At 37.3% G+C, this 27,836-nt stretch overlaps 4 protein-coding genes across 5 annotated transcripts; 2 read left to right on the top strand and 2 right to left on the bottom strand.

Moving 5' to 3' along the window:
• The first annotated feature begins 7,239 nt into the window (after positions 1-7,239).
• LOC141914899 (transmembrane protein 170A-like) lies at positions 7,240-8,809 on the top strand. The gene is made up of 4 exons (XM_074806238.1): positions 7,240-7,329; positions 7,624-7,693; positions 7,772-7,942; positions 8,498-8,809. The coding sequence occupies exons 1-4, from the start codon at positions 7,294-7,296 to the stop codon at positions 8,626-8,628; spliced, it is 408 nt and encodes a 135-aa protein (XP_074662339.1). The 5' UTR covers positions 7,240-7,293; the 3' UTR covers positions 8,629-8,809.
• A 421-nt stretch (positions 8,810-9,230) lies between these two features.
• On the bottom strand, positions 9,231-16,907 carry LOC141905214 (uncharacterized). Its single transcript, XM_074794030.1, has 12 exons — positions 16,813-16,907; positions 16,028-16,182; positions 15,852-15,956; positions 15,640-15,764; positions 15,090-15,252; positions 14,636-14,742; positions 14,403-14,519; positions 14,070-14,191; positions 13,786-13,994; positions 11,313-12,466; positions 11,150-11,210; positions 9,231-11,024 (listed from the first exon to the last, which is right to left on the bottom strand). Exons 1-12 carry the CDS (start codon positions 16,826-16,828, stop codon positions 10,971-10,973), a joined length of 2,388 nt encoding a protein of 795 aa, XP_074650131.1. The 5' UTR covers positions 16,829-16,907; the 3' UTR covers positions 9,231-10,970.
• Positions 16,908-16,982: 75 nt separating this feature from the next.
• LOC141905695 (copper chaperone for superoxide dismutase-like) lies at positions 16,983-18,540 on the top strand. Its single transcript, XM_074795078.1, has 7 exons — positions 16,983-17,121; positions 17,257-17,326; positions 17,421-17,561; positions 17,655-17,838; positions 17,914-17,953; positions 18,050-18,192; positions 18,281-18,540. The coding sequence occupies exons 1-7, from the start codon at positions 17,104-17,106 to the stop codon at positions 18,420-18,422; spliced, it is 738 nt and encodes a 245-aa protein (XP_074651179.1). The 5' UTR covers positions 16,983-17,103; the 3' UTR covers positions 18,423-18,540.
• Positions 18,541-18,558: 18 nt separating this feature from the next.
• Positions 18,559-27,150, bottom strand: LOC141904265 (protein numb-like). 2 transcript variants are annotated; one of them, XM_074793893.1, is made up of 9 exons: positions 26,690-27,150; positions 26,199-26,355; positions 25,766-25,840; positions 25,386-25,463; positions 24,309-24,449; positions 22,568-22,757; positions 21,942-22,175; positions 21,151-21,342; positions 18,559-20,750 (listed from the first exon to the last, which is right to left on the bottom strand). In XM_074793893.1, exons 1-9 carry the CDS (start codon positions 26,800-26,802, stop codon positions 20,287-20,289), a joined length of 1,644 nt encoding a protein of 547 aa, XP_074649994.1. In that variant the 5' UTR covers positions 26,803-27,150; the 3' UTR covers positions 18,559-20,286. The 2 variants fall into 2 exon arrangements, with proteins under 2 accessions (XP_074649994.1, XP_074649279.1); XM_074793178.1 differs by having other exon boundaries at positions 24,303-24,449; positions 26,690-27,149.
• Between the last annotated feature and the right edge of the window lie 686 nt (positions 27,151-27,836).

The raw sequence follows: 27,836 nt of genomic DNA, 5'->3' as shown, positions 1-27,836 counted from the left end.
GATACTGGAGCACCTGTTATACTGGTCATTTGAATATCTACAAAGATGAAGTAAACATATAAAGCAGAAATATAAACTTAATCATTTTCATGTCGATGCATAAATTAATGGATGTAAAAAGTTATAGAATTTGAACGGCCTTTGATTTGTTTAAACCCACCAGGAAAGCAAGACTTCTGTGCGGATACGTCGGTGCATTTACAGTTGTTTGTAAGGTCTTTATCTGTATAAGATGCTGTTGCAGGGACGTTCAACTTTGCACAAACATATCTCATGTCATTACAGTCTGATGTGGCTGAAGGCACTGTGATTGATGCACTACCGGATATTGTACTAGAAACGGCTCCACTCGAAAGAGCAACAGTTTGGTCAACATTTGAAGTCGAGGAAATTGAGACAGAACCCGCAGAACAAGTTGTCATATCGATATTAGACAGGATTAAGTCGACTTTGAAGTTCGAATTAGGAGCTGTTACTGCCGTTATATCAGTGTGTCCTGCTGAAGCAATGTTTTCAAAAACAACATCAAACGTCAACGAGAATGTGTTAGGTTGAATGTACACCGCTGAGGAAAGTGGAGTGAACGTCTTGATTATTGGATCTGTAAAAACAATATTGAATAATTTTTTGCTAGTTCAGGGTCATCATTCGGGATGGGTGGAAGAATTGATTCAGGGGTGGCTTTTATTATCATACCTGCACTACATTGTATATCAGCACTGATATCAACACATTGAACATTATTAGTTGTAACTGTTTCTGCTGCATATCGCGCGTTTGTTCCTCGGGTAAGAGTAGCACATAAATATTTGACTGTCAAACATTTCGTTAAATCAGGTATCTGATAATTGATATTTATCGATGTTAATGAATGTGTAGCCTGGGCTGCCATTGCTGCTTTTCTTTCCGTCGATGCTGATGCTGAAGTGTAAGTCAATGAGGCGATATTGCCAAGTGCCAAAGTATCGACAGTTCCACCTCTGACATCGTTATCTGACAGATATGCGGTCACATCATAGTTAAAATCACTTGCACCAGTAGCTTGTAAGATATTATTTCCTAGACCAGCTGTTGCAACATTTTTCAAATTAAGGTTGAATTGATAATCAATGGCTGATTGATCATTCAGTTTTTCCCCAGCAGTCACGGGACCATTAGACACGATTGCCACCACGTCGATATCTACAAAGGAATCATTCTATGCGAATTTATTTTTCCATGAGGTATACATGCCGATATATTTCTTCAACTGTATATTGGTATTTACATGTAGTTACAGTTTATGACATACGATTGAAGTCACACAAGATGTTTACCAATTATCAGTGCATAAATCGATTTTACCTGGAAAACATGATTTCTGCGCAGTAATATCCGCGCATTTACAATTATTCGTATTGTCACCATCTGTATAAGTTGCACCAGTTCCGGCCACAAGTTGCGCACATAGAAAGTTAGCATTGTTACAGTCCGCAGTTACAGTTGGCATTGTTACTGATCCAGTTGCTGAAATTGTGGCTGTGGTAGCCCCTGATGCTAGTGCTACCTGACTACTGACAGTTGAAACTGTACTTGTAAATCCTGCAGTACATGTCACCATATCAGCACTAGCAAGAATGAGGTTTGCTTTGAAATTGATATTTGCTCCTGTCGCAGCTGCTATATCAGCATTTGTAGTAGCACTATTCTCAAATGTAATATCAAACGCTGCGGCAGCTACAGCGACTCCAGTGATAAAATGATTCGTCGATGCTACTGAGAATGTTTTGATGATAGGATCTGAAATCAAGTCGATTAGAACATTGAGTTATGTGTGAAAAGGATATGTGTATCGACTATCACGAATATTCATATGAAATTACCTGGTGTACATATTTTATCCGCCGTTGCTGATATATCTTTACACTGAGCGTTATTTGTTAGAATGGTTTCAGCCGCAAACTTTGCGTTGGCAGCTTGTGACGCAGTTGCACATAAATACAGAGCATTCGCACATTTAGCCGGGTCAATCGTTATACTCATGACGATATCAACGATTGACGTAGTTGCCTGAGCTGCTAAAGCTGTTTGTCTTTGAGCTGGTGTTGTATATGATGAAATAGAAATTGCAGAATGTGCAAGAGTATCAGTTCCACCAGCACCGATATCAGCATTAGAAATGATAACTGATATGTCGTAGTTGTAATCGGTCCCAGTCGTGGCGAGGATGTTATTTCCGTAGTAAGCTGCCGTATTAACTGCATTATTTTTCAAGGCTGTTGTGATCTTATAACTTGTTGTAGATGCGTCATTTAGAGTTCCAGATACTGGAGCACCTGTTATACTGGTCATCTTTAAATCTAAAATATCAAGAAATATCGATCAAATTATTCCAAGCTGGTTGACCTCTCAATTGATTCAAAACATTATCTAAATCCAATTAGAACGCACCCGGAAAGCAGGATTTCTGGGCTGTTATATCGACACATTTGCAGTTATTTGTGAGATCCCTATCTGTATATGATGCAGTTGATGGTACATTCAACTTTGCGCAAACGTATCTTATATCATTACAGTCAGCGGTGACTGAAGGCACTGTGATTGACGCACTACCGGATATTGTACTAGTAACGGCTCCACTCGAAAGGGCAACAATTTGGTCAACATTTGATGTAGAAGAAATTGAGACTGAACCCGCAGTACACGTTGTCATATCGATATTAGACAGGATTAAGTCGACTTTGAAGTTAGAATTAGGAGCTGTTACTGCCGTAATGTCAGTGTGTCCTGCTGAAGCAGTGTTTTCAAAGACAGCATCAAATGTCAATGAGAACGTGTTAGGTTGAATGTACACCGCTGTGGAAAGTGGAGTGAACGTCTTGATCACTGGATCTGTAACAAAAATAATGGTACCATTAGAAAGTCATTAAAACATTCTTCTTCAAGCATGACTTCAGTTTATCATACCTGCACTACATTGTATATCAGCACTGATATCAACACATTGAACATTATTAGTTGTTACTGTTTCTGCTGCATATTGCGCGTTTGTTCCTTGAGTAACAGTAGCACATAAATATGTGACGGTCAAACATTTCGTTAAATCAGGTATCTGATAGTTGATATTTATCGATGTTAATGAATGCGTAGCCTGGGCTGCCATTGCTGCTTTTCTTTCCGTTGATGCTGATCCGGAAGTATAAGTCAATGAGGCGATATTTCCAAGTGACAAAGTATCAGCAGTTCCACCTCTGACATCGTTATCTGACAGATATGCGGTCACTACATAGTTGTAATCACTTGCACCAGTAGCCTGTAAGATGTGATTTCCTAGACCCGCTGTTGCAACATTTTTCAAATTAAGGTTGAATTGATAATCAATGGCTGATTGATCATTTATTTTCTCTCCAGCAGTCAAAGGGCCATTTGACACAATGGATAGAACATCAATATCTGAAATTCAAGACGGTTTAAACTAGGATATGTTTTTAGACAACTGAGCAACAACTTCTGGGTAATTAGAGATGTTATACGACCTGGGAAACAGGATTTCTGTGCAGTTATATCCGCGCATTTGCAATTATTCGTAGTGTCACCATCTGTATAAGTTGCTCCAGTTCCAGCTACTAGTTGCGCGCATAGAAAGTTAGCATTGTTACAATCCGCTGTTACAGTTGGCATTGTTACTGATCCTGTAGCTGAGATTACTGATGTGGTGGCTCCTGATGCTAGTGCTACTTGACTACTGACCGTTGAAACTGTACTTGTAAATCCTGCAGTACATGTCACCATATCAGCACTAGCAAGAATCAGGTTCGTTTTGAAATTAATATTGCCTCCTGTTGCAGCCGCTATATCAGCATTTGAAGTGACACTGTTCTCAATTGTTATGTCAAATGCGGCGGAAGCTACAGTAACTCCAGTAATAAAATTATGAGCCGATGATACTGTGAATGTATTTATAACAGGATCTAAAAATGAATAAGATACCTTTTGTATTATTCATACATTCGGCAATGACAACGGACTACACACGCCAGTCATAAGTCATTTCATAACTGTGATAAAATGACTTTTCGCCGTACAATGTACTTACCTGGTGTACATGTTTTATCTGAAGTTGCTGATATATCTTTACATTGGGCATTGTTTGCAAGGATTGTTTCCGTGGGGAAATTCGCGTTGGTACCTCGTGACACAGTTGCACATAAATACAGCGCATTCGCACAGTAAGCCGGGTCAATCGTTATACTCATGACGATATCAACGATCGACGTAGTTGCCTGAGCTGCCAAAGCTGTTTGTCTTTGCGCTGGTGTTGTATATGATGAAATAGATATTGCAGAATGTCCAAGAGTATCAGTTCCACCAGCACCGATATCAACATTAGAAATGATAACCGATATATCGTAGTTGTAATCGGTCCCAGTTGTAGCTAGAATATTGTTTCCTGAGTAGATTGCTGAATTCACGGCATTATTTTTCAAGGCAGTTGTGATTTTATAATTTGTGGCTGATGCATCATTTAGAACTCCTGATACTGGCGTACCCGTTATACTATTCAGCTTTAGATCTATTATGAATAAAATCGTGTAAAATCTTCTGCATAATTAACTAACACGTTCATGCAAATGGCTAAATTATTTTCTCAAAATTATCATAAGACGTACCAGGAAAGCACGATTTCTGAGCCGATATATCGACGCATTTACAGTTGTTTGTGAGGTCTTTATCTGTGTAAGATGCTGTTGCGGGGACGTTCAACCTTGCGCAAATATACCGCATATCATTGCAGTCTGATGTGGCTGAAGGCACCGTTATTGAAGCACTGCCAGATATTGTACTTGTTACTGCTCCACTTGCTAGAGACACTGTTTGGTCAACATTTGAAGTAGATGAAATCGACACTGAACCCGCAGCACAAGTCGTCATGTCAATATTAGACAAAATTATGTCGACTTTGAAATTGGAATTAGGAGCCGTTACTGAGGCTATATCTGAATTACCGCCTGGAGCAGTGTTTTCGAAAACGATATCAAATGTTAACGTGAACGTGTTTGGTTGAATATACTCAGCTGTACTAAGTGGTGTAAATGTCTTTGTGATAGGGTCTGAAAATGCAAAGACCGTTCATTTTATGGGTATCCCATACGGTAAATACAATGTAAGAAATCTATACAAACCAGGATCGCAAGCTTTCACTGACACTATCGAGGAACACATTACATTGTTTGTTGAGCCAGCATCAGCCCATTTACACGAAGCTCCTTCTTTCACACGGGCACACAAGAAGTCGGTAGTATAGCAAATGGCAGATGGTAAAGTTACAGTTCCAGTCGCTCGAAGAGTAACTGTAGTCGATGAATCTGCTGGTAAAGCTGCGGCATCATTCGATGACACTGTAGCCGCGACATTCCCTGTAACTGCTGTTGCTCCGGCGCTATCTGACGCAAAATACAATTCCGTAGCAAAGTTTTTCGTGCCCGTAGGTGCAGCTACGATATCATTTCCTTGTCCCGATGCAGCTACATTTTGTATTGGTAAGTCAAACGTTACCGATGTGGCAGTACCCTGTGGTAGTGTAGTTAGTCCAACCCATGTTGGACCTGTAGAAGCCGTTGGGTCTAAATGAAAATCAATTCATTCTAGAATTAATCTATCTCTAAAATTCATCAGAGATTCAAGTATAGAAGCACTTACCCGGTTGGCAAACTCTTGTTATAGTTATACATGCTTGATTATTAGTTGTTACTGCATCTGTGTAAGCGGTGCTACTTTCGGCAACAGTCATACATAGATGAGTAGCTGCTGGACAAGTGACTGCATCTAATGCAGGATAATCTGCTGTAGCACCTGTAAATGTTAGAGTAGTCGCTGCTGCAAGACCCACTTGCCTTTCTGCTAGTGTAATACCGCTTATTGTAATAACTGAACCAATTTGAGTTGTACCCGTTGCAAATTGGAATGTGAAAACATAGTTCTCATTTGGAGATGTTGCAGCAGGAATCACGTTTGAAGAATCGGCATTTTCTATATTAATCGTTAGAGGAACGGCATTCTGTGCTTCACCCAGGTAAAATGTGGCTGGACTTGTCGTGAATGATGTCATTTGTAAATCTACAATTTATGATAAGAATTGTTTTTCAAGTTGTGAAACGACCAATCCTATTTATTTCCAATGGTAGTTATTTTTTTCCGTTTAGGCTCATGAGTATACATGCGTGTGATCTCATTATGATCAATCTTACGACACTCTGATAATAGTGCGTCCTAACTTGACCGTATTCAAAAAGTATCTTTTAATCATATGTATCGATATACATGTTTATCGAATATCAATTTTGATTACACCAAACATCGTAACATTCGATTAACCAGGATTTTAAGCGGCAAATTGGTAAATGTTTATTTGAAGAAAATCTCTAAAATTCATATAATCATATTGTAGAAACTGACGACGAGCGCGCCAAAAATTTAATATTGCTTGCCACGCTTTCTAAATCCGCCGATTCTTACCTTGCCCATTGCCGATTCCGTAGAGCAATGATAAAACGAATATCAAGACACCACACATTGCCAACATTGTAGCGTTCTTCTGTCTACGAAATCAAATGTTAGGCGATACTTTCTGAATGTCGCCCTGATATTTGTTTTCTAACTCATTGGTATTTATTTGTATATATATATACCATTACTCGCCACTATGACGCGTGGCCACGCACCAGATCACGCCGTGTGTTTCAGTTTATTTTCGGCAAATACTTATTATTCTTTTGTCTTGTTCGGCGACAGCTTAAAAGTTATGGGAAATGAATTAGGTACCAGAAATCAGTCTGGTATTTTTTGTGTGGCACGGGTGACCACCTCCAAAATCTTTTTTCGTTTGTTCAGAGTTAGTCCGGCGCGGGCGACCGGGCGGCCTGAGTTAAGTTCCTCAAGTAATTCGGTTCATCAAGAACCTTGTGTCTGATATACGGCACAGAGGTACACTTAGCGGGAACGCCTATAGTGTGGAGACAACCACCCGGGTAAAGTAATTCGGTAGTCAGATAGTATCAAAATCTACTGAAGTACCCGTCTCTGGCTGCCGGACACGTGTGTCCCCCTGCCCACACTCGTACGGAGCGCGCGATTGTAAATTGGCCTGATATGAAGGAACACAGGCGGCACCCGCCGCGAACGTTGTATTTTTTTCTCGGTTATTCTTGGTAAATAGTACGATACGCTTTGGTCGCCGCCGACCTTGAGAAAAATAGAATTTGACGTTAGAGGCCATAGAACGTTATTGGATGTAGGCGCTGATATATTTTAAGAATGCTCTCTTTGATATTGTGCGGTCCTGCATTTATGGTAAGTACTTTGAGTGCTTTTTTTGACTGTTCAGATGATTGAATAAAATCTTTGATAATATAGTTCGAACAAGGCGAAAAGGCCCGCGATTGTTGATTTATAGCGATTGATAAGTAGTTAGTTTGTAGTTAATTAAACAGGTAAAACAAAGTCAAAATATCCACTTCCAAACAAAAACATCTACCTAATTATAGTGTCATTGTCAAGTCAAAGTCAGTGTTTTAATTAGTATGAAGTATTATGACTTCAGCTTGGCGCCAGTGTCCCTATCCGTGTAACCTCTTCTCTTTCCAGATTGGGGAGCTTGGATCAATCAAAAATGTCATAGGACTACAACCAAATAACCTGATAAATAAATTTGCTGGTAAATCAATCAGAATTCATTACACCACAGTTACACAACTTTTAAGCTCTATCTAATTGTGTTTATTTTTCTCTACAGAAATTTGGTATCAAGTGTTCCTATGGGCGTTGTTTTCGTCGATATTTGTTCACACGATAGCCGCAGCTATTGCTTTCTGTCGATTGCAGAATCATAAAATCGGTCGATTTATTCCGATCGGAATTCTAGTCATGGGCGTAGTCAGTCCATTAACTGGTGGAGTTATCACCAGTAAGTCTTCGAATTATAGTTACTTCATTTGATTTGACTTTACTCTGTTTTATGGTATGAAAACTGTTTATTATAAATAAGGCTAAACATTTCTATCTGCCCTGTATTTTTGAATAGGCATTTGTGGCAATGAATAGTCAACCTGCGATATACTGCCCTCCCATTTACTGCCACCTCCCCCACCGCCAGGTTTTCTCAATGTACATCTCTATACGAATACAAAGTAAAACACCCCCGTTATACCGCCATACTGTGGTGGTATATTGGGAGTTGACTGTATTTCTATAAGTGTTAGAAATACAAATTTGCACAAAAAATATTGTGATAAGGCTGAAAAAGTCATACCTCGTTTCTCCTTTGCTTATAAGTTGACCCGGCTGGCCGCCTATCTACCATGTACATTACATTGTTATAGGAATGAACTGAGTACAAATTTAATTGCATTTTACAAAACGACCCTGCCGATTAGGAGAAACAAGGTATCATTTTTGTATAGCCTAATTTTAAACGAAGTTTGACTGTATTTCTCACTGTGTATTCTGATCTCTTACTCAGGTGCTGTAATAGCAGGAGTCTACCGCTCATCTGGATTTACAATGGCGCCACTTTATTGTTTAGTTTATGGAGTTGGACAGACAATCCTTGTTTTATTCATATCATTTACTCGGATTTTGGCTACATTATGATAAAACCTTATCAGTGACTGAAGACGAATTTATATAGTGTACATTTTTTAGAAGTACTGTTTACCAGTATTTGTAATTACCTGGTATAAATGGGTATTGTGTTAGCAGCATGTTTCTTTTTATAAAGCGTATGTATAGTTTCATAAATATTTCGATAATAAATATGAATACATGAATACTATCATGTTTTTTTTAAAATTCTTTAACAAGGATTGTCCCTATCTATTTACCTGGTTACCGGATACATTTGAATGCAGTTATTTCAACAATGGAGCTACATGTTTCCAGTAATTCCTCTTGTATCCACAATTCTCGGAGCTTATGATAGATAATACAATGGAACATAAATTTGGACATCTTGAATAACCACATGGTTTGTGAGAGTAAGGCTTAAGTAAAAGCCAAGTACTTTTGGCAGTTATGGTGTGTAAAAATCATGGGCACTCGGCGCCCATGATAGAAGGCAGGCATTCAATGCAGAGGGGCTAGTATTTGAAGTTTGGGGTGAACTGTAGCTTAGATCATCCAGTATCCCTGGTACTGTGATTCAATGGACAGACTGACCATACAAATGATTAAACAAAACAAAAAATTGGGTAAAAAAATCATTTATATTTGTATTCTTTATTGAGAATAGTCTCATTAAATAAAGCGTTGATAACGATAGCGGAAAAACGTTTACTAACGTAATACTTGTTTGCCATGTTTTTGAACAGCCGTAATGGACAAAATATATACCGATTTGCAGGCTGGATTCCGAGAAACAGCTCGGCTGAAACTCCCTAGCAATTTATCTATAAATGAATTCGTTTTATAAGCGTTTTTATGTTGAGGAGAGGGCGACGGAATCGAAAAAAAAGAGTGTTTTATCGATGGCCGGACTACGTTCTAAGTTTGTTCAAAGAGTTTTGCGAATTTAATACATTTACCCGAAAAAAATATGGAAATGTCATTTAAAATTTAGGACGATTCATAGTATGGTATTATATAGAATTGGACTTCACAGTGGTCGTATTGAACGTAAAGCGTATTCCGGCGGTATTTCAGTTTACATAAATTCCGCTATCGTTATTCATAGGGGCAGCACTGATGGGTTGAGATCTAATACAGCCTTGTTAATCAACTGTGGCATGTGAGGAATACATATACATGTATTTTCTTCAATTTCATACATCATTCATTCAACTCTAGTTTGTTTTGATGAATATTTGCATCAACGTCCAAGTTTTATATGGGGATCTGCTTTTTAAATCTATTTTCTAAAGCCACTATTATAAGACTAGCGATGACTCACATGCCACAGAAAGAATTTAAAGCAAATTAAATTTTATACTTCAAGATTTTCAGACAATATATAATAATGACAATCAATATCTTACTAACACATTAATTTTCACTTTCCTCGGATCTCATGGGACCAATAGGTCTCACTTATGTTATTCATGCACTAGGACATGCAGTGATGGCATGTTATTGCCCAGAAATGATATATGTGCCCAATATTTTTAGTAAACTTGTATGCCTAAGTGAAAAATGAGCACAAATCAAAACATTCACTAAAGTTCTCCAAAAGAAGCACTAAAAGGATCACAACCAGGCACCAACCAAACCATTAAAATATCACAACAGTTTCCCAGTCCATAAAATGTATTAAAATATAACTATGCATCCATAACCAGAGGACAATATTGATGAAATACATAGGAAGACATTTCAAATGGAAGATAATGCAAAATCATACAGGAAGACATGCCAAATGGAATTGATCACAAAATTACCACTTTCAATTCTTTCTATTGTAAGGTACGCGTATGTACACATCCATGACGCGGAGGACGTCTTCTTCATACATACATTATGCTTAATATTGCTCTAGGGGGAGGGGATATTATTTTCCTAAGTGAAAATAAAACTAACTACTATAACTACAATGGTAAAATACTACAAGATTCTCTTTTCATGATCTCAAGCACTTTCCTCCCCCCGGCTTCAATTAGTATCAATGAGAAAATATTCAATCTAATATTGCATTGCATACAAAGCGAAAATATATTTACTGCTACATTCTACATGATCATTCTAATACAATCACTATACAGAGATTTATAGTATGTACATAAATAGTCAATCATCAATAGGCTGTAGATATTTGTAGATATTTGTAAACATCAAAAGCGCATTACAAGAAATTGATGAATGTTATGAATGCTATTTTAAATATTGCTTTGAAGCCACTATATACATCCCTGGGTCAAATTCTATGGACATTTAGGTTTTAATAGTTGATGAGGTTTCTCTAGTTTCAATCTCCATCTACTAGAATGAGTAGTGAAGTGTATGAGCTAAACAAAGTCCAGGGGCTGCACTACTCCAACTGGTTTACCACTTGATCTATTCTAAAAATACAAGAAAAATCCATTTTCTTCACACCAGTATAATTCAGGGTTCATTGTGCCAATGCTGACCCAAATTCACTACCATTCATTGTGAATGCTTTAATAGTTATGAACATCATACTTACATCTGTGGTATGTGCTGAAGGCTGGGAGTGCCCCATTAGTAAGGCGAGAGAGTTAGGTGATCTACAACACAAAAACAGTATTTTGTACAGGTTCAAGTTATATTTGGTCTATTGGAGGACATCTCCCAATAATGAAAGCACCGGCACTATATATGTTTCTTACCTCAGGTTTGCATCGCAGTTTCCAGTGCGCTTAATTTCACCGTATATTTTCGCCACTTGTGTAGGACTGAAGAGTTTTATTCCTCTCGGCGATTGATTAGAATTGCAATTATGATACATCTTTGGCGACTTCGACGCTGATTTTATTCCCTCATATTCAACAGATATAACTGATGAAGGCGCCACAATTTGAGGACATCCTAATTTCACGAGGTCGTTAAGATCACAGTACTCAGTTGTTTTATTAGCAACGCAACTATCGGCAATCAATAGCTTACGCATGTTCGCCGAATCTCTGTCAACGTATAACGAATGTGCAGGAATTTCATCATTCAATCTAACCCCAGTTTTACAGTTCGGATCATGTTTATCTGAGGTAAATGATTCAATCGATGTCGTATTCTCGGTATCGGTGTCGCTATTTAACGTTAAATCGACAATAATTCCCGGATTTCGAGGAACGAAACGTCGCGGTTTCACGGCGTGACAAACACATTTATAACTGTTTAGTTTCACGCTTGTTATTTTGATGTCGTCATCGGAATCCGAATCAACCGTAATTGAAACTGGTGCCGCAACTTCGTGAGAATTCGGAGAAAAATCTGGAGTCACTTTCCACGTTGTACTATTCACCTGATTCAACAGTTTATAATTGCTACTAGCTGATCGCTGCATTGATTTACGCGCTGTGTTTTTGCGAAGTTTCTTATTTTTGGGTTGTTTCATCATTTCTTTTGCATGAGATGATTTAGTATCAAAGCCGGTACATGTAGGTTCAAATTTTGCGCTTTGATTATCGGAAAATGTAGGCAAAGAAACAATAGGATGGTAAGAAACAACTGAAGCTTCAGTCATCAGTGATTTCTTAGCTGAATTTGAAGAGATCAATTGAGATGAATCGGAGTCTGATGATTCACTATCATGAGCTGTAGTTAGTTGTCCCTGATCATTGCTCGATCTTTGCGAACGGAGTCTCTTATTGAGAATTTTTGACGGCGAGACCTTCGAGGGAGAATGTTCTGGAGGAGGAGGAGTGGGAATATAGGTCCAAAATCTATTAGATCCTTGCTTTTTCATCTTTTCTTTGCCAGATAATGATTTCTCTGTCGCTGGAAGAGCACTTGTATTGGAATTATCTATCTCGCTGTTGGCACACTGAAAGCAAAATACGATTTGATATCGTGAGATAAAAGCTAACAAAATTTCATTAAGCAGTGGAAAGATTGGTGTAAAGTGGAATTTTTACATATTGTCATTGTTCATTTTCTACATTCAGTAAAAAACCTGGATTTTTCAAAACAAAATACAAAATTTCCAAAATATTCATAATCTTTACAGAGAGTACGGGGAGAAACTGCACATGTACAAAATTGTCTCAAATTCCAAACAAACGCCTAAATAACCATTGGTGAAACACTATTCCGTGCTGTAACGATATATAGAGAATCCCACACTAATAAAACGAGTTTCCTCCAAGCTAATAATTTAAATTGACCTTTCAACTATAACTTAATAGTCATCTTCATTCTTGAAGATGACTATTAGGTTATACAGAGATGCTAGGGTCAAAGTACCAAAATTCCGGAATTTAGAACAGGGGGTCTGGGGGTCCTCCCCCAGAAAAAATTTTGCGTTTTTGCATCGCCAGAGATGCAGTATCACGATCGGCATCTTTCATCTAAAAAATACGTCGGCAGGCATTCGTTGTGCTTCACATCCCTCGCTGCCTTCTTATGCCGCGCGCTATCCGGGTGACGAAGAATATCTTTTTCCCGCCACTACCGTATTTGACCTGGTCTTTACAAACGACGCAGTACGCCACGCCAGCTAAGTCTATCTTACGAATGTAGTTCGATAAGTAGTCCCCGTTACTGTCCTTACACTCTAGCCAGTGCCAGTTAAATTTATTTTTTATACCGCTGTCAATTGCCTTTATATCGGCAAACTCCCGACTGACAATCTTTCCGTGCGTGCTCATTTTGCAGACCGCCCCGCAAAAAGAAAGTTACAAAGCTGCGTGCCTCGGGACATAGCACGCGCGTGGTAATAATTAAGATGATATTTATTAAATATCATCTTAATTATTACCACATGCATCTTCACATTGTTGGCCGTCAGCGGGACGATGTACAACGGCGCGTAAAGATAATTGACTTTTAATTGGAAATGGCGTCACAACAGTGGCGCTCCGCCTACGCACGCACAGATACCACAACAAGCACACATATATACATTGTAGCAGAAAGTCCTCAGAAACAGAGACCAAGATAAAATCACACAGAAGCTACGATGAGTACAAGCAAACGAACGCTTTTACAGTCCGTGCCATTACTGGTTGCCGCGAGGAATTCTCACCAAATTTCCGGAATTGACATCGGTGATCCTAAATTTCCGGAAAACTAGCATTTCTGGTTATAGTCGAATGGGTAGGAGGACTAAGATTATTTACCAAAATAAAACTGATAAAACCTTACTTGAGTGAGGGTAACTGTTGACGTTGCTGCTGTTTTCCGCCTTTTTACAGTAATATGAGTCGCACTATGTTTGCGTTTTTTTGGTTTATCCTTCACAGTTAACAGTAATTTACTTTTCGACGAGGAGGGGTATTCGCTTTCCGCTTTCTTTTTAAGGATCTTTGTGTACTCATTTTCCGTTTTGTTAGGTTTGCTTGCGCAGCTTTTAGCTGAAGAGCAGAATGTTTGATTGAACGTAGAAATGGATTTTACAGAAATAATCTAGCCAGTAAATGAACACTTACCAGCAGCATCTGTATTTTTACAAGTTGTACATGACCAATTATCCATATGAGATTTCAATTTCTGACACTTTAGATGAGTGCCACTAGAACCACACAAGTCACATAAAACTATTTCCCATTTCCTACAAATAAGTGCAAGTAAAACATCAAACTCAAGGATTGAGTACAATTTTAGCAAATCTAGATTTTGATCAAATGGAATTATTCTATTTTCTCTTTAATCAATATGCCAGTTATGTAAGATTTTGAATCTTCAGATGAATTTTGTTGGTCTCTCGCTGATCAGGAATGATCCAAATTTATTGCATATGTGCATGTACATAATGTACTTACGTGTCATCTTTATTGAAGTCTCGACCCTTTGGACAGAAACACTCAGTACTATCACAATGGTTGTATCTCTCAATAAGATCAACAAAGGCATTTGGTTCGCGTTCCCAAGTAGCATCTCTAATATTATATATAGAAATAGATTTGAACTTTAAATATAACATAACGATTTACAATTTTTCAATACATCTAAAATCAGTTTTTCTTAACAATTCAAGGTTATATAATCAACTTACTGGTCAGGAATATAAATACCAAATTTCAACATCTCACTTTGGAATTCATCTTTGTTGTTACACATCGGACATTTGAAAAAGTACAACCCAGCAGATACAGCAAATTTCTGTAAGAAATAATATGCGAGAATATTTTGACAAATAGCTTTAAGCTCATGATCGCAAACTGCAAGTTCTATAGCTGAACTCGTGCAAGTCAAATATAAGGTGAGCCCACGACTTATCAATTATTGAAAGATTCAATCAAGAAATAAGAGAATTGGGACCTCCAACCCTGTAATGCAAACTACAGCTCCAAGACAGATTTTAAAAGCATTTTGAATGGGAATAAAAAATGATTTTGACATTCATACGCCCTAGCTGATATTATATAACTTGTAATGTGATGACTTTCGAAAGTTTGCCTGTAATCAGTACTACTTGCTATTAGTTTCTGGTGAATCTAAAATCTTACCTCAATGCAGGATCTATGAAACCATGTTTTCCTGCAGCATTGAGGTTTCAATGATTGTAATGAAGGCACCGTTTCAACCGGAGTCATACATATTGGACATGGGTCTGAATACGTCCTATCTGGTGGTATCTGCTGTTTGAGTCTGTGACTGTGACAGTAAGAACTGAAAGAGAAAAGAATCTTTTCTACTAACTGTTTTACACACTTTTTTAACAGTATTCATGAGTAGGCCTTACCAAAAATATTCATGACACTTCAGACAATTCAAGTGGGGGACGCACTACGCGAATCTATTCACCCGGAGCCGAGTGGACAGATTCTCTACGATCAGAAGGCAGCGTATCGCGTGCGCATTTTGTTTTTAGCAAAGACTTTCTTTACATCTAATGGATGTTTTGCAAAAATATCAGTGCGATTTTCACATGCCACAGATCACCTACAGCACAGCGAACGCAGCATAAAAATGAATCCTAAATTGCAGATGCTGTGCCAATACATTTGCATGGTTTGTTCCAAACTTTATCAATTTCTAGACACTTCCATTTTGTACCTGTAGGTTCCGAAGAACTGATGCAAAGCACCATTTTTTCTTCCACAATCAAAATGAAACATCATTCTGCACGCCTTCATGCAACATCCTATTGTGGCTCCCTTATTTTTACAATAGCCACATTTCTGAAACAGAAAATATATTTTGACTCACAAGAAGAAATGAGTAAGACAGCAATAAACCAGTGAGTAGATCTACGGTACAATACTAACTAAACGCTTTCCACGTCGATATTCCTTTTTGATATCGATAGTTAAAAACCCGAGTATTCCATCCTTTTCAGAACCACCATTTTGACATAATCCACTGGAAAAAAGCTAAAAAAAAAAACCGACTCAGACCAAATCAGTATATTTTAAAGGTTTCTCAAAATCTAGTAGAAACTTACCATACAAAAGTAATGCACTGATATTCCATTCAATGAAAATAACTTTCCATAGAAATTTTCATCTTTCGACGATGTGCCACAAAATAAACATGTCCCTGGCTCAGCAACAGAATGTCTTTTCTTCTTTTTTATCTTTTTAGGTTTGTCACAATGTTCTGCAACAAAAATAAACACCAATACTATTAGACACAGGCCAATAGAAATCTCAGACCAAGTCAACAAGAATATTAATCAAACTCTAAGACGCTAAGTCGCTATAGTTTTAAGGTTGGCCATTTGGGCTGCTGGTCATACCTTCCATCATTCAGTCACAGACACGTCAAATTAGACACTTCTTCCGAAATAATGCTCTCTGCAAATTCTCCACAAGATGAATGAAGATTTGATGCCTGTGCATTAAATCTTATTCATTAGGAATTGGATAAAATGATATTTCAGAATTCTTGTTTGAACCTCATTTAACTAGAACCTAGATAGGGGTCAAACATTGATTACGTACGCATAAAATTTGATTTTTTCAACCCCCCTCTGTACGCAAAATTGGCCATTCTTTCATATACATTAAGCATTACAGTACGCAATTGCACTGACCCCTCCCTCTCCCCTAATGCGTACGTAATAAATGAATGACTTTTAAGACTAAGAAACCAAAGGAGTTTGCCCAGACTACTGCCTGTATGTAGGCTGTCACCGCGGGAACGAGTGTTTAATGACTAATCCGCTGATTTTAAGCGATATCACTCATCATTACATCACTAATCTAATCAATATCGGCAATATCTTACCAGAGATCGTATCCATGCTGATAAATTATATCTCAATAAGCTAAATCAACGTTTAATTATCGACAAATCATTCATTTCTCGCGACAACAATTTCAAATCCGAAACCGGATGCGCATGCGTGTAACAATCGAGCTCGGCTGCGTGACGTCATACATGTGCATGTATGTACGAACATGCGATAATACATGCGGAAATGGATTTTTCGTGTTTTTGCTGGTTTTAGTGGTGTTCTGGTCTTTACTCCCAAGCATAAGATACACTTTTCAGTCTTATAGAAACGTTAATTTAAAGATGTCGAGTAAATCGAAGGTAAAACCGTTTGATGAGCGTAGAAAGCGTTTTACAATAGGAAAAATGTAAAATTCAAATCAAATTATATTTTACAAATCAATATACAGCATCAACGTCTCGATTGCTATTTATAAGTGTTGAAGTATATTACAGATAGAATTTGCGGTTCAAATGACTTGCAATAGCTGTGTTTCAGCCATCAAATCTGTTCTCACAAAAAATGGTAATAATACAGTATAAAGTTTGAAAATCTGGAATTTCAACGTCTTCGACTTGAGGCGATTCATTCCAAAATTGAATTTAATCTTTCTGCGCAGGTATCAATGAAACTGACTTCACCGTGGATTTAGAGAAGGAGTTAGTTGTGGTTGAAACTGAACTTCCTTCAGATACAATCAAATCAGTTATTGAAGAAACAGGACGCAGAGCAGTGATCAAAGGTCTTGGTGGTAGTACAGGTGATTAAACTATCATTTTATTCCTCATTTTCTCAGACAATTGATGAAATAGCTTCCATTGAGTAACGGGTCAGTTTTATTATACCTGTCCAGGTAAGAGTTTAGGTGCTGCAGTTGCGATGATGGCAGGAACGATAGGAACTTGTAAGGGAGTAGTTAGAATGGTACAAACTGATGAGACAACATTTGTGATTGATGGAACGATTGATGGTTTACCAGTCGGACATTGTCAACTTGCAGTTCATCAATATGGAGATATCTCTAATGGCTGTGAAAGGTAAGGCGGCAAATCTTTCCTTGTGCTGCATAATGCTTATTGTATAGTTTACAATTTGTTACTATTGGATTTCAGTTGTGGTGGCATATATGGTTGCGATAACTCCAAAGAAAATGTATGTACTGATTTTTTAGGTGATTGATAAAAAGTTTTGCTCATTTTGGATAGTGTATTTCGATTTATCATTTAATAGTAATTTTCGATCTTTCAGCCTATTGGAGTTATTGGTGAAATAAGTGCCGCTGATTCAGGTAGATCGACTTTCCGATTCGATAATAAGAACCTGAGGGTCTGGGATTTAATTGGAAGATCAATAGTAGTCAGCTCGATACAGAGTACCTCATCGATGAGCAGGTAAAAGTATATACGTGTAGTTACGACTCGATATTCGACTTGCTTGACGAATGAGTTTTAGGATGCAAATTATCTCCTCTTGTTTCAGGTTGGCTTGTGGAATAATAGCACGTTCCGCTGGACTATTTCAAAACACAAAACGAATATGTGCTTGTGATGGAGTGACTTTATGGGATGAGAGAGATGTACCAATCGCTGGGCCCAGCAGATCGAAAGCCGGCAACTCGTGATATCCAGTAGGATACCACAAGATATAATGTGCTATGAACTATGAGTGATATAATGATCAACCAGTGATTTGAAATCCTTCATTGACATTAAATAATTTTTTCCAGCAAATAAAACAATAACTACATACTTTTTCATTGATACTCTTTACAGTTTATTATTTCCCATTTTAAAACAAATTCTATTTGTTTCCGCCAAGGAATTGTGATTGGCAGATATATTGGAACAGAATGTCGATCTTGTTCACAATCTACATTTCCTATACCAGAATGTATTTATCTTGTTACTTCTTTTATGATTTAAAATGTAGTAGGCTAAGCCTAATCATAATTCTACAATAGAATATGCCCTTTTTCCCTTAGATAACTATTTTCCTAGTAGGTGTATATTCATTCAGTATGTGAAACATCACATCAAGTTGCTACGGACATTTCCTCACAGATAAGTTACTTCTAAATAGAAAAATGTTCTATTTATGAATCGAGCATAAATTTGGACGAAATCGTTTGAACTTTTTACTGACATTAAATACAGAAGCAAATACATAGGCTATGTTGGTTAGAGACTTTCTGACCTATGCCTGGGAATTCAAATTTCACCTTAATCTATGTTCAATAACTGACAAGCAAACCAAGCTTCAATTGAAATCCCGGACAGATCAGTAACAGTGGATCTGGCGAAGAACAAGCATCACAACATTTAATTGTCATTTATAAAATTAAATATTCGTAGTTCTGTTCCAATTTTCTGTATAACAGATTTAAAACATATCATTTCTATATTTACATCTAATATTGTATTATAGATAATGATCAAGTGATTTGATACATCAATATTTACATATTTAAAAAAGAATTTATAAGATATCCGTTATAATAATATATACCACAATTTTGTACATGATAACGCAATAAGAATAAAGATGACATAAAGATGATAGTGATGATGATAATGAAGGGAACCTATTCATTATTTAATTGACTTCACAATACCAGAAATGCATAATGCCATTGCTTCCGGAAACAACAATTGATTATGTGGTAATCCATCAGAGATGTCACTGTTTATTTCAAATAATAATTTTTTTGTCTTTTACTGGCCGGTATGTAAGAAATGAAAAATGAAGCCAAAGAAAATAATAAAATGCTCTCGTACCATATCAGCTATTTTAGCTCACTCAAGTGATAATCACAGAAGCTTGTGGAATACAATGACTGCTGAATGTTTACTTGCATTATTATGACGTATTAACTCAACTATGATCACTTAAAATTAAGAGTTCATTACAAAATCATTTCGGACTGAGAGTTTTGTTAAGTATACGTGTCCTGCAATAGGCATAAGTGATGCATTAAAGTAAAAATTGAGAGCATGAATGATTTAAACATACCAGTTTACCTAATGTGTGCAATATAGGCCAAATAACATACTGATTAATCACTTGAGATTTTACATTATGATGATGATGATCACTTTGATTTAAGAATGGCCTGAGCTAGACTTTTGAGCACTATCATTTATAATGAGTGAAATAGATATAACAGGCTATGATGCGCATCGTTAAAATAAATTGCGTAAATATGTGAAAAAAGAATAGGGTTCAGAAGATAAATAATCAATATAAACAAAATACTGAAATAAAACATAGCTCACATTCTTATAAAAGCACCTATTTCATCTTCCAACAGTATATGCTTGCAATACCTGTATCTGCTTCAACAAATGTCTTACTTGATCCAATGACTGGTCATAATGTATACCCCGGCACTAACAATATCATTCCAGACAAACTAGTTTTACTTTATTTTCGATATTAATAGATATGTTTAGGTAGGTCCATTGAGATGCGAAATCTAATGTACACTGTTATAAATTTACCTCAAATGCTTTCACTGATTTATTATTAAACGGATTGGTATTAGTACTATTTTTCGCTGCAGCTGCCTTAGCCGCCCAAGCAACATCGAATGGATCCTCTAGATTCGGGCCCTGTGGACTGGACATGCTCTGCCAGTTGCGGGTGGTAGAGCTGGAATGGCCCATTTCTCGTAATGTCGGAGCTCGTGACGACTGCATCTGCCTCGCGGAGTAAACCTCACCTGTATCAATGGAATGGCTTCTAATCTGGGAGAGGGCTGGAGCCCGAGAAAATGCCGATGCACTATTGTATTGGTTGTTGAGTGGAAACAGTTCACCGTCTCCGTTGTTAGAGGTGTTACGCGATTTCGACCAATCTATTACTGTCATTGTTGTTGATGCACTCGACTCCAAGTGTGGCTCCAAATGTGAAGGACTTCCCCATGGATTATTTTGACGGATAGCCTCAGTACCTAGAACGATATCATAAACAATTGTCAATCAGCAAATGGAAGAGATATGCAACAGTTCTGGGTTAAAAATTGAGTAACAAGTCAAATCTCATGAGACACTTTCCGCCCTTTTCATATTCCCTGAGTTACCCCATGTTATTAGATAAAAGTCCCTGAGTGAATCAGCAGGTAAATGGAGAATTTTCTAGGTCTAAGATGTTACAATTTATTCATGCTTCATCAATCACGTATTGATTATGAAACACGTGTTTAATTAGCATGTCCAATTTCCCAGGCTTTCCAGGTTTTGCTATTTGTCAAATTCCTTATGTTTTTCTGATTAGCTTATTTTTCCTGGTCCAGCCACCTTTTCCGACAACTGGAATTGAGCACTGCGCTTCACAGGTTGAAATCAATTTACCTGGTGCTGGGGCTAGAGCTGCAGTAAGGGGAGGTGGAGTGGAGTTAACCGAAGAGTGGGCCGATCCTTCGCGTACATTCTTCGAAAAGCCTTCGTACGACATCGCTGTTAAACCCTGACTGAGCTGTTGACACATCTCCGCAATACTATCAGCATTTTCTTTAGTTGGCGAAGCCTCGGCAATTGGACTCGCTAAAAAAGAAAAATTGAATGAGACGTTTTATGGCCGAAAGGCTTTATTACTGTACCACGATATCTATCAAACGCCTACGCTTTTCACAGTCAATGCGATATACTGTATATTCTATTTGCTGAATGCATTTATTTCTTCCGAACGCGCACACTACATACAGAAAGATTCACAATGCCTGATACCCATCAAACAATGTTTGTTTTAACGAAACAGATAACACCATCTACCACACGTAGCAGCTGATACTGTAACCATGGTTACGGGCAAACAGAACCATTTCAGTGTGAACAGCGCGCACGCCGTGTACCAGTACCGGTTATGTAGCACAGATATTATCGATCATTTCAATAACACATTTGTTGTACTCTTCATCATCCTTCTAATGAACAATGTTCAAGACAATAATAGGTGCCATTTACTTTAGATAGCTGGTAAACGCGTTGTAGCTACGAATATGAACTTTCTCGATCAAAAGCTTGGAAATGAATTCACCGTTATATTGATGAATGCTGATACAGTTACAGGATGATCCTTCCTAATCAGTGATTTACCTTATAAACTTTGTGTATGTAAATATTGAATATGTATGCGTACATACCTGGACCATTCGAACTGTTCACGTTGCCATTATTATCGAAAGCCATTGCTTGTTGTCTTTGCAAAGTGGATGGTAAGTCGCTCAGTCTAAGAGATAATTGTCTTTTAAAAGGGGACGAAGACTCATTTAATTTAGAAAAGCCCCTGAATGATCCCATTCGCTGTAGCATAGAAACCGTTGCATGTGGTCGTTGTACGGCATACGGTGTATCCACTTTTTTCATCGGAACAGGTTCTGAAATAAATCAAGAATTTCTACTATCAGAAGAATAGCGCGGCAAAGATAGAGTTAAGGGTTAAAACAAGTCAAATACAATGAAACCATGTAGAGCTATAAAATAATGGCAAGCGGCAGCGCAGCACCACTGCTATTCCCTGGAGAACGTTTCATGCATTCTCATAACTCAACCACTCTGCGTTCAGTTGGGAAAATCATCTATCAGCCCTAATTAAGGCGAATTCACAGTATTCACGTATTGAGATATTGGACGGTTGTAAGAGGGAAATTACTCGTTGCCTGATCAACTAGTGAATTAGCTCGAAGTGCTGTCGGTCTTTCGCTTAATTGGCATCTTCCACAAAATAATCCGAAGAACCCCGAATTTTCCAGCCATCGTATGACCATACCTGCGACTATAGCACTTTGTGGATCGACAATTCGTTCAGTCATTGTAGTCTGTCGAAAAGATCCGGTACGAGTAAAACTTGTCCGATCTTCGCTGTACGTAACAGTCACTCCGGATTCTTTATCCCTTTTTTGTTTCCGTTCTAGGCATATTGCGAATGCACAGCCGACAGCGTGACTGAGACGTTCACCCTGCAACGCAAAATTCATCATAAAACTTCGATTAATCACGGAAAAGCGTAGCCATTAGAAAATGAATTTTCAGCCACAAGGACGACTTCACAGGGCGGATGAAAAACAAACATTATCAGTCTTCTTATAATCGCAGGGATGGATAATTTGCTTAAAGGCAACAGCTGACATTAGCAGTAGTTATTCATCTTACTTGCAGCTAGTTTAAATTCTAAAATCCTTTTTAACCAAGATTACAGCTTTTTAAGGCTTTGATAACTTACTAACCATCTCTAAATGGATACAAATAAAGCTGGCCTAAAAGGCAAACATTTTCCATGTCAAAGAACATGACCCTCATGCAAGGCTTAATAGAAATCTGCGATCGTGATACCGAACTACCCTGACACTGGATTGAATGAATGAATCTTTATTTTCCTTGTATTAATAATATGAATACCAGGTAATATAATACACAATAAATAATGCATACGTTCTGAAATTATGAAACAATGAAGGAAACCCCAGCAAGCCAATAGCTAGGGCCCCCGATAAATATCACTTTGATCATTATTTATGGAATATAAATCATGACTAGTGATGTAAACTAGGAATGAGCAGGTCAGAAAAGGGTGAAATTTCAAATAGAGGAAGAGGGAGAGAGAGGAATCTCTTAAAAGTTTGATGTGAAGTTTCACCGGTCGCTTCAAGTAAAAATGTCTTCATGCCATTACAAACATTTAAGGTACTCTTTATCAAAAATTATCAAGTCAACTTTCCTCAGAAGAACCTAACTTTCAATAAATAATGCATGTTTTTTTTCAAACGAAAGGATACATCAACAGGCTTGATTAACGTACCCTGAGGTATTATCCAGCCCACGCAAGTATTATTATGTTACATGTCGATCTAACACCAACAGTGTGGGTGGACCGCGTTTACCTTAAGGTTTTTAACAGTTGCCTTAATACGAAAAAATAAAAAGAATCAGGATATAGCGTGTGATATATTGTAATAATACCTATTAGAACACGCAATTGAAAAACCTTGATTCTGATTTAAATCATCGCAGCTGGGACATACATTGAAAACTATACTAGCATTCGCGCAATTACATTCAAAACACGTTCGCCTATATATATATATATATATATATATATATATATATATATATATATATATATATATGCAACAAAATCCAATTATATCCTGCATCACATCCTCAATTCGGAGTAATTCAACGAAACAAAACTTTTAGACACAAGAAAAATTCTCGTTTATGTAGGTTTTATAAACAGGATTCTTTTTGAGGTTTCGGTATTACTCTCAAACCAAATCCAGCTGCTTCCATATTTTCAATATATTCTCTAACCACCAGATGAATATTCAACACTGAGACGTCAGCCGTGAAGGGATAAAGAGAAACGTGATTGGGTACATCGATACAGTACATCGAAAAAACACGCAAATATCCAGAGACAGATAGGAGAAATGTGTGACGGGAAATACGCGGAATTAACTTTCACAATGTGACCACCACCCAAGAAATAATAAATCAATACTAACACTTACGGATTCTTTCAAGGCCAAAAACCCATGGCACATCCATCTACGAGTCGTTCCATCACGGCATATATACGCAAATCCTTTCTCATTATTTCTGTCCGGCGCGCAGAAAGAAACCTTTTCAATTGTCTGATCGACAATCAAACCCTAAAGAAGAAATTTCATAAATTTTGATACATCGATAGAGCATATATTGAAGACAAAGATCTAAGAGATTTTTGTATATATTCATCGGTATTCACATGATCAGACTGAAAAAAAAAAACGGGTGCCAGCTCTCATACAGGAAGCGATAAGGGAAATGTGATACATCATTAGATGAGATTTAGTCATGGGTTAGAAGTGTGTGAATATTCAAATCCATTAGTATGTTTATGTCTGCACTTAGCACTGCTCATTAAAGCAATGGGTTTTTGACACTTGGATGCTTATTACAGAACTGGATGGATTTACTGAAAGGACAATCGCCGCATGTCAGGCTTAGCCACTAAACATCACGACCAATGGAGCATTGATTATTTGAAAGATATCGCTTAAATACTTAGCGCACGCCATTACGGTCACTCTCTTTCAACAACTGAATTTCAGTTATCTATTCACTACTAACTAACACGCTCCATATAGCCTAGACATTCTCAATTACAGAATTATGTACTTGCAGGATGAAAGACTTGGAGACTTATTTTTCAAAGAATTAATTGAATTCCATTCGGAGCGGATTTTCTTGCTAAAGATTTCAAGACAAGGATAAGTATTTAAATCCATAGACCGCATCAAATTATTGATTACTTGTCTCTTACTACTGTACATATCGATTATCCGATGTCATGTCATATAGACTGATCCATACTCAATACTCGACCGGTGGCCTGACTTGTGAGGTTATTTGGCAATATCAGCTTCATTACTTATAATTGAAAAGGAATCATAAGTGAAGACCACCGATCAGCATTGCTGTCCCTCAGTAGCTCCGCAATATACTCAATTCCCATAAGGAATTAGCAGAGAGAACTTTTTAATAATGACGCATTTATGTCTTCAAGCGAAATAAATATAATAGCTGCACCTAGTAATTCATCTTACCTTGCTTATTTCATCGACAACCCTCAGTGCGTCGCCCGATACATACAAGATAGCTCGTTGGTATTTACCCTTGCATTGCTAGAAGAAAATAATGGCAAAACTTAAGACATTGCTCTGTAAACACTGATGAAACAAACAGAACTTGAGACTGTTTGTTCTACCCGAGCTCAACACTATATCCCTACTATACCATAACACTTACAAACATACTGAAGACACTTCAGAAGGCAACAACCCACGAAAAATACTCCTGGTCATATTTCAGGCCACTACAATTTGCTGTGGATTTCTTGCGTAAATGTTCTCAACAATCTCTATAAACCACCTCATTCTGTGATAATTATTTTTGTGGTAAATCGGTTAGGATTCTAAATTCTCACCTGTTTCAGGGCTTTAACTGCCTCTTCACATACTTGCATACCTCTCGACTCGAATACTTCAATACAACCGAGATACTGAAAATACAAAACAAATCTACAATCAGAGCAAGTCATAATCGTGATATTAATCAGGACATCAACCAATAACACTTTTTTAGACTTAGTATCTAATCTTATTTCGCTATCACTAATACACAATGCATAGAGCTCCACACAGTGAATGAAATGATTTTCGATATACATGTAATGAATTTGATGATTTCAACAAAGAAGAAACGTATCCACAAAGGCCTATCCATTTTTACCATCGATAAATATCTCTGTCGAGCACCTCAGTAGATTCTATAAAATGCAGCGCTTGGATCATACTTAGTTCAATAATGACACAGAACTGAGCTGTAACCTTGAACAGAAAACATATCCCCGATCTTACCCGGACTTGAAAACTACAAGTTCCCTCTCTGACTTTCTTCTCATCTTCTTGCCACTGATGTGGCTTGCTGCATTCGGGAACGTGATCTTTTTTCTTCTTAAAACTAAAAGTCCGTTTGAATTTCTCCATCCTCATGGAGTGAGATCTTCTAAAAGACCTGCAAAGACATTCGATTCGATAGATTAATTCATGCTTTGGCAAACATCGCTGTTGAGATCAACGACGAGACACCCCTACATCGGTTGATATGAAGAGTACTATATATTATCAGTTAAGTTAATGATCATTGATCACCGAGGTTATCTATTTTCTACCTACCATTTTACTTAACCACCTCTCAAATTAATGGAAACGATAACGAAACCAGACATATAACTAATACACATTACTACCGAATATAATCCCATTGAAACTCAACTTAAAACTCATAAACCGTTCAATAAATTATTCATATATTCATTTCGATGTTTCTCATATTATAATCTACTCACCGCGGAAACGGACTGGGGATATATTTATGGTGGGCATAAATAGTAGCGCCGACAGCATCCGAATTGTATTTGTCTTTGGATTTACCGAACGGCCACAAAGAAACACCCATCATACATAAATCAAAATAGTTCACCCGATAAATATCCTGATATAATCAATCGGATGAAAGGTCGACAGATATCCTTTAATAAATCAATTTCTTGATTACTCCTGATTGCGTACTTTCACCCTCACCATCCTATATAAACTATGACTTCATTCAAATCCCCTTGGTAAATATGTATGGCCGCTATATCAAAATCTAATGGTAATGTACACATTGACAGTACTACATATTTCTCATAATACATTTATGAATCCATTTAGAACATATGATAGAGAAATCGCTCTTCATATTCCAGGGACACTGTTTTCAATAGATGTTAACCGAACATATGGTGTGGAAGCCAATGTATTCTCACATTGAGTATGAAATTTCATTCCTACGACATTCCAAATTTTTTTATCTAACTCAATCAAATTCCACATTTTTAATCGATTGATAATGATAATTACCAGTTTTCATTGGTTGTTCTCGTCACATAATAAAGAACGCCTTCCCATATTTTACCGAACTTCGTCACTGTTTGGACGTAAACGATACAATTTCATGAAACTCTAGTATTCAATATCACCATTCAATCTCTCAAAACGTATTCTTCAGTACTTGTGAAGTATTTTCATAGCGGAAATTAGGCCGAGGTGTTCAAGGAATTCTAAGAATACATGAGTTCATTCTTATGATATTATTTCATTCTATGAGTCAAGCTGACGTGAAATAATAAAGGCTATAAGTCTTTACCTCAGGACGTTAAATAAAATACACTTAATATACTGGTACTGAATCCTACAAGAACTAGACCTACAGAAAAGCTTAGAAATCTAAAGTGTCAACTAATTAAACGTTCTTACCATTAGCTGCTTTAACTTAAATCATCGTCACATTAGGGCATCATACCATGTTTATATGAGGAACCTGCACTAGTTTGAGGTCACTAATGGGATGATGTTAATTTCGTATCATTGGCACCCATACTAGCGTTACCCTAATAACAGTAAATAGGTAATTTACCACACTGATATTTACAGCTAATTTGACAGTAGTAG

Source organism: Tubulanus polymorphus, chromosome 1 (assembly GCF_964204645.1).
Source record: "Tubulanus polymorphus chromosome 1, tnTubPoly1.2, whole genome shotgun sequence".
In the NCBI taxonomy this organism is placed as follows: domain Eukaryota; kingdom Metazoa; phylum Nemertea; class Palaeonemertea; order Tubulaniformes; family Tubulanidae; genus Tubulanus; species Tubulanus polymorphus.
The sequence above is the reverse complement of the archived record's forward strand: the minus strand, read 5'-3'. Positions and strand labels throughout refer to the sequence as shown.

Excerpts from the sequence above, each read along its gene's own strand:
- LOC141904265 (XM_074793178.1), bottom strand. The coding sequence starts at position 26,802 with ATGATGGGTGTTTCTTTGTGGCCGTTCGGTAAATCCAAAGACAAATAC. Across the intron at positions 22,758-24,302 it reads CCTTGAAAGAATCCGTAAGT|GGTGAACGTCTCAGTCACGC; the intron begins GTTAGTATTGAT and ends TTTGCGTTGCAG. Across the intron at positions 20,751-21,150 it reads AGCTCTAGCCCCAGCACCAG|GTACTGAGGCTATCCGTCAA; the intron begins GTAAATTGATTT and ends ATATCGTTCTAG.
- LOC141905214 (XM_074794030.1), bottom strand. Across the intron at positions 15,253-15,639 it reads CAGTTCTTCGGAACCTACAG|TTCTTACTGTCACAGTCACA; the intron begins GTACAAAATGGA and ends TTTCTCTTTCAG. Across the intron at positions 12,467-13,785 it reads CAACAGTTACCCTCACTCAA|TGTGCCAACAGCGAGATAGA; the intron begins GTAAGGTTTTAT and ends TTTTGCTTTCAG.
- LOC141905695 (XM_074795078.1), top strand. Across the intron at positions 17,562-17,654 it reads AGGTCTTGGTGGTAGTACAG|GTAAGAGTTTAGGTGCTGCA; the intron begins GTGATTAAACTA and ends ATACCTGTCCAG. Across the intron at positions 17,839-17,913 it reads ATCTCTAATGGCTGTGAAAG|TTGTGGTGGCATATATGGTT; the intron begins GTAAGGCGGCAA and ends ATTGGATTTCAG.
- LOC141914899 (XM_074806238.1), top strand. The coding sequence starts at position 7,294 with ATGCTCTCTTTGATATTGTGCGGTCCTGCATTTATG. Across the intron at positions 7,330-7,623 it reads TGTGCGGTCCTGCATTTATG|ATTGGGGAGCTTGGATCAAT; the intron begins GTAAGTACTTTG and ends TTCTCTTTCCAG. Across the intron at positions 7,943-8,497 it reads AACTGGTGGAGTTATCACCA|GTGCTGTAATAGCAGGAGTC; the intron begins GTAAGTCTTCGA and ends TCTCTTACTCAG.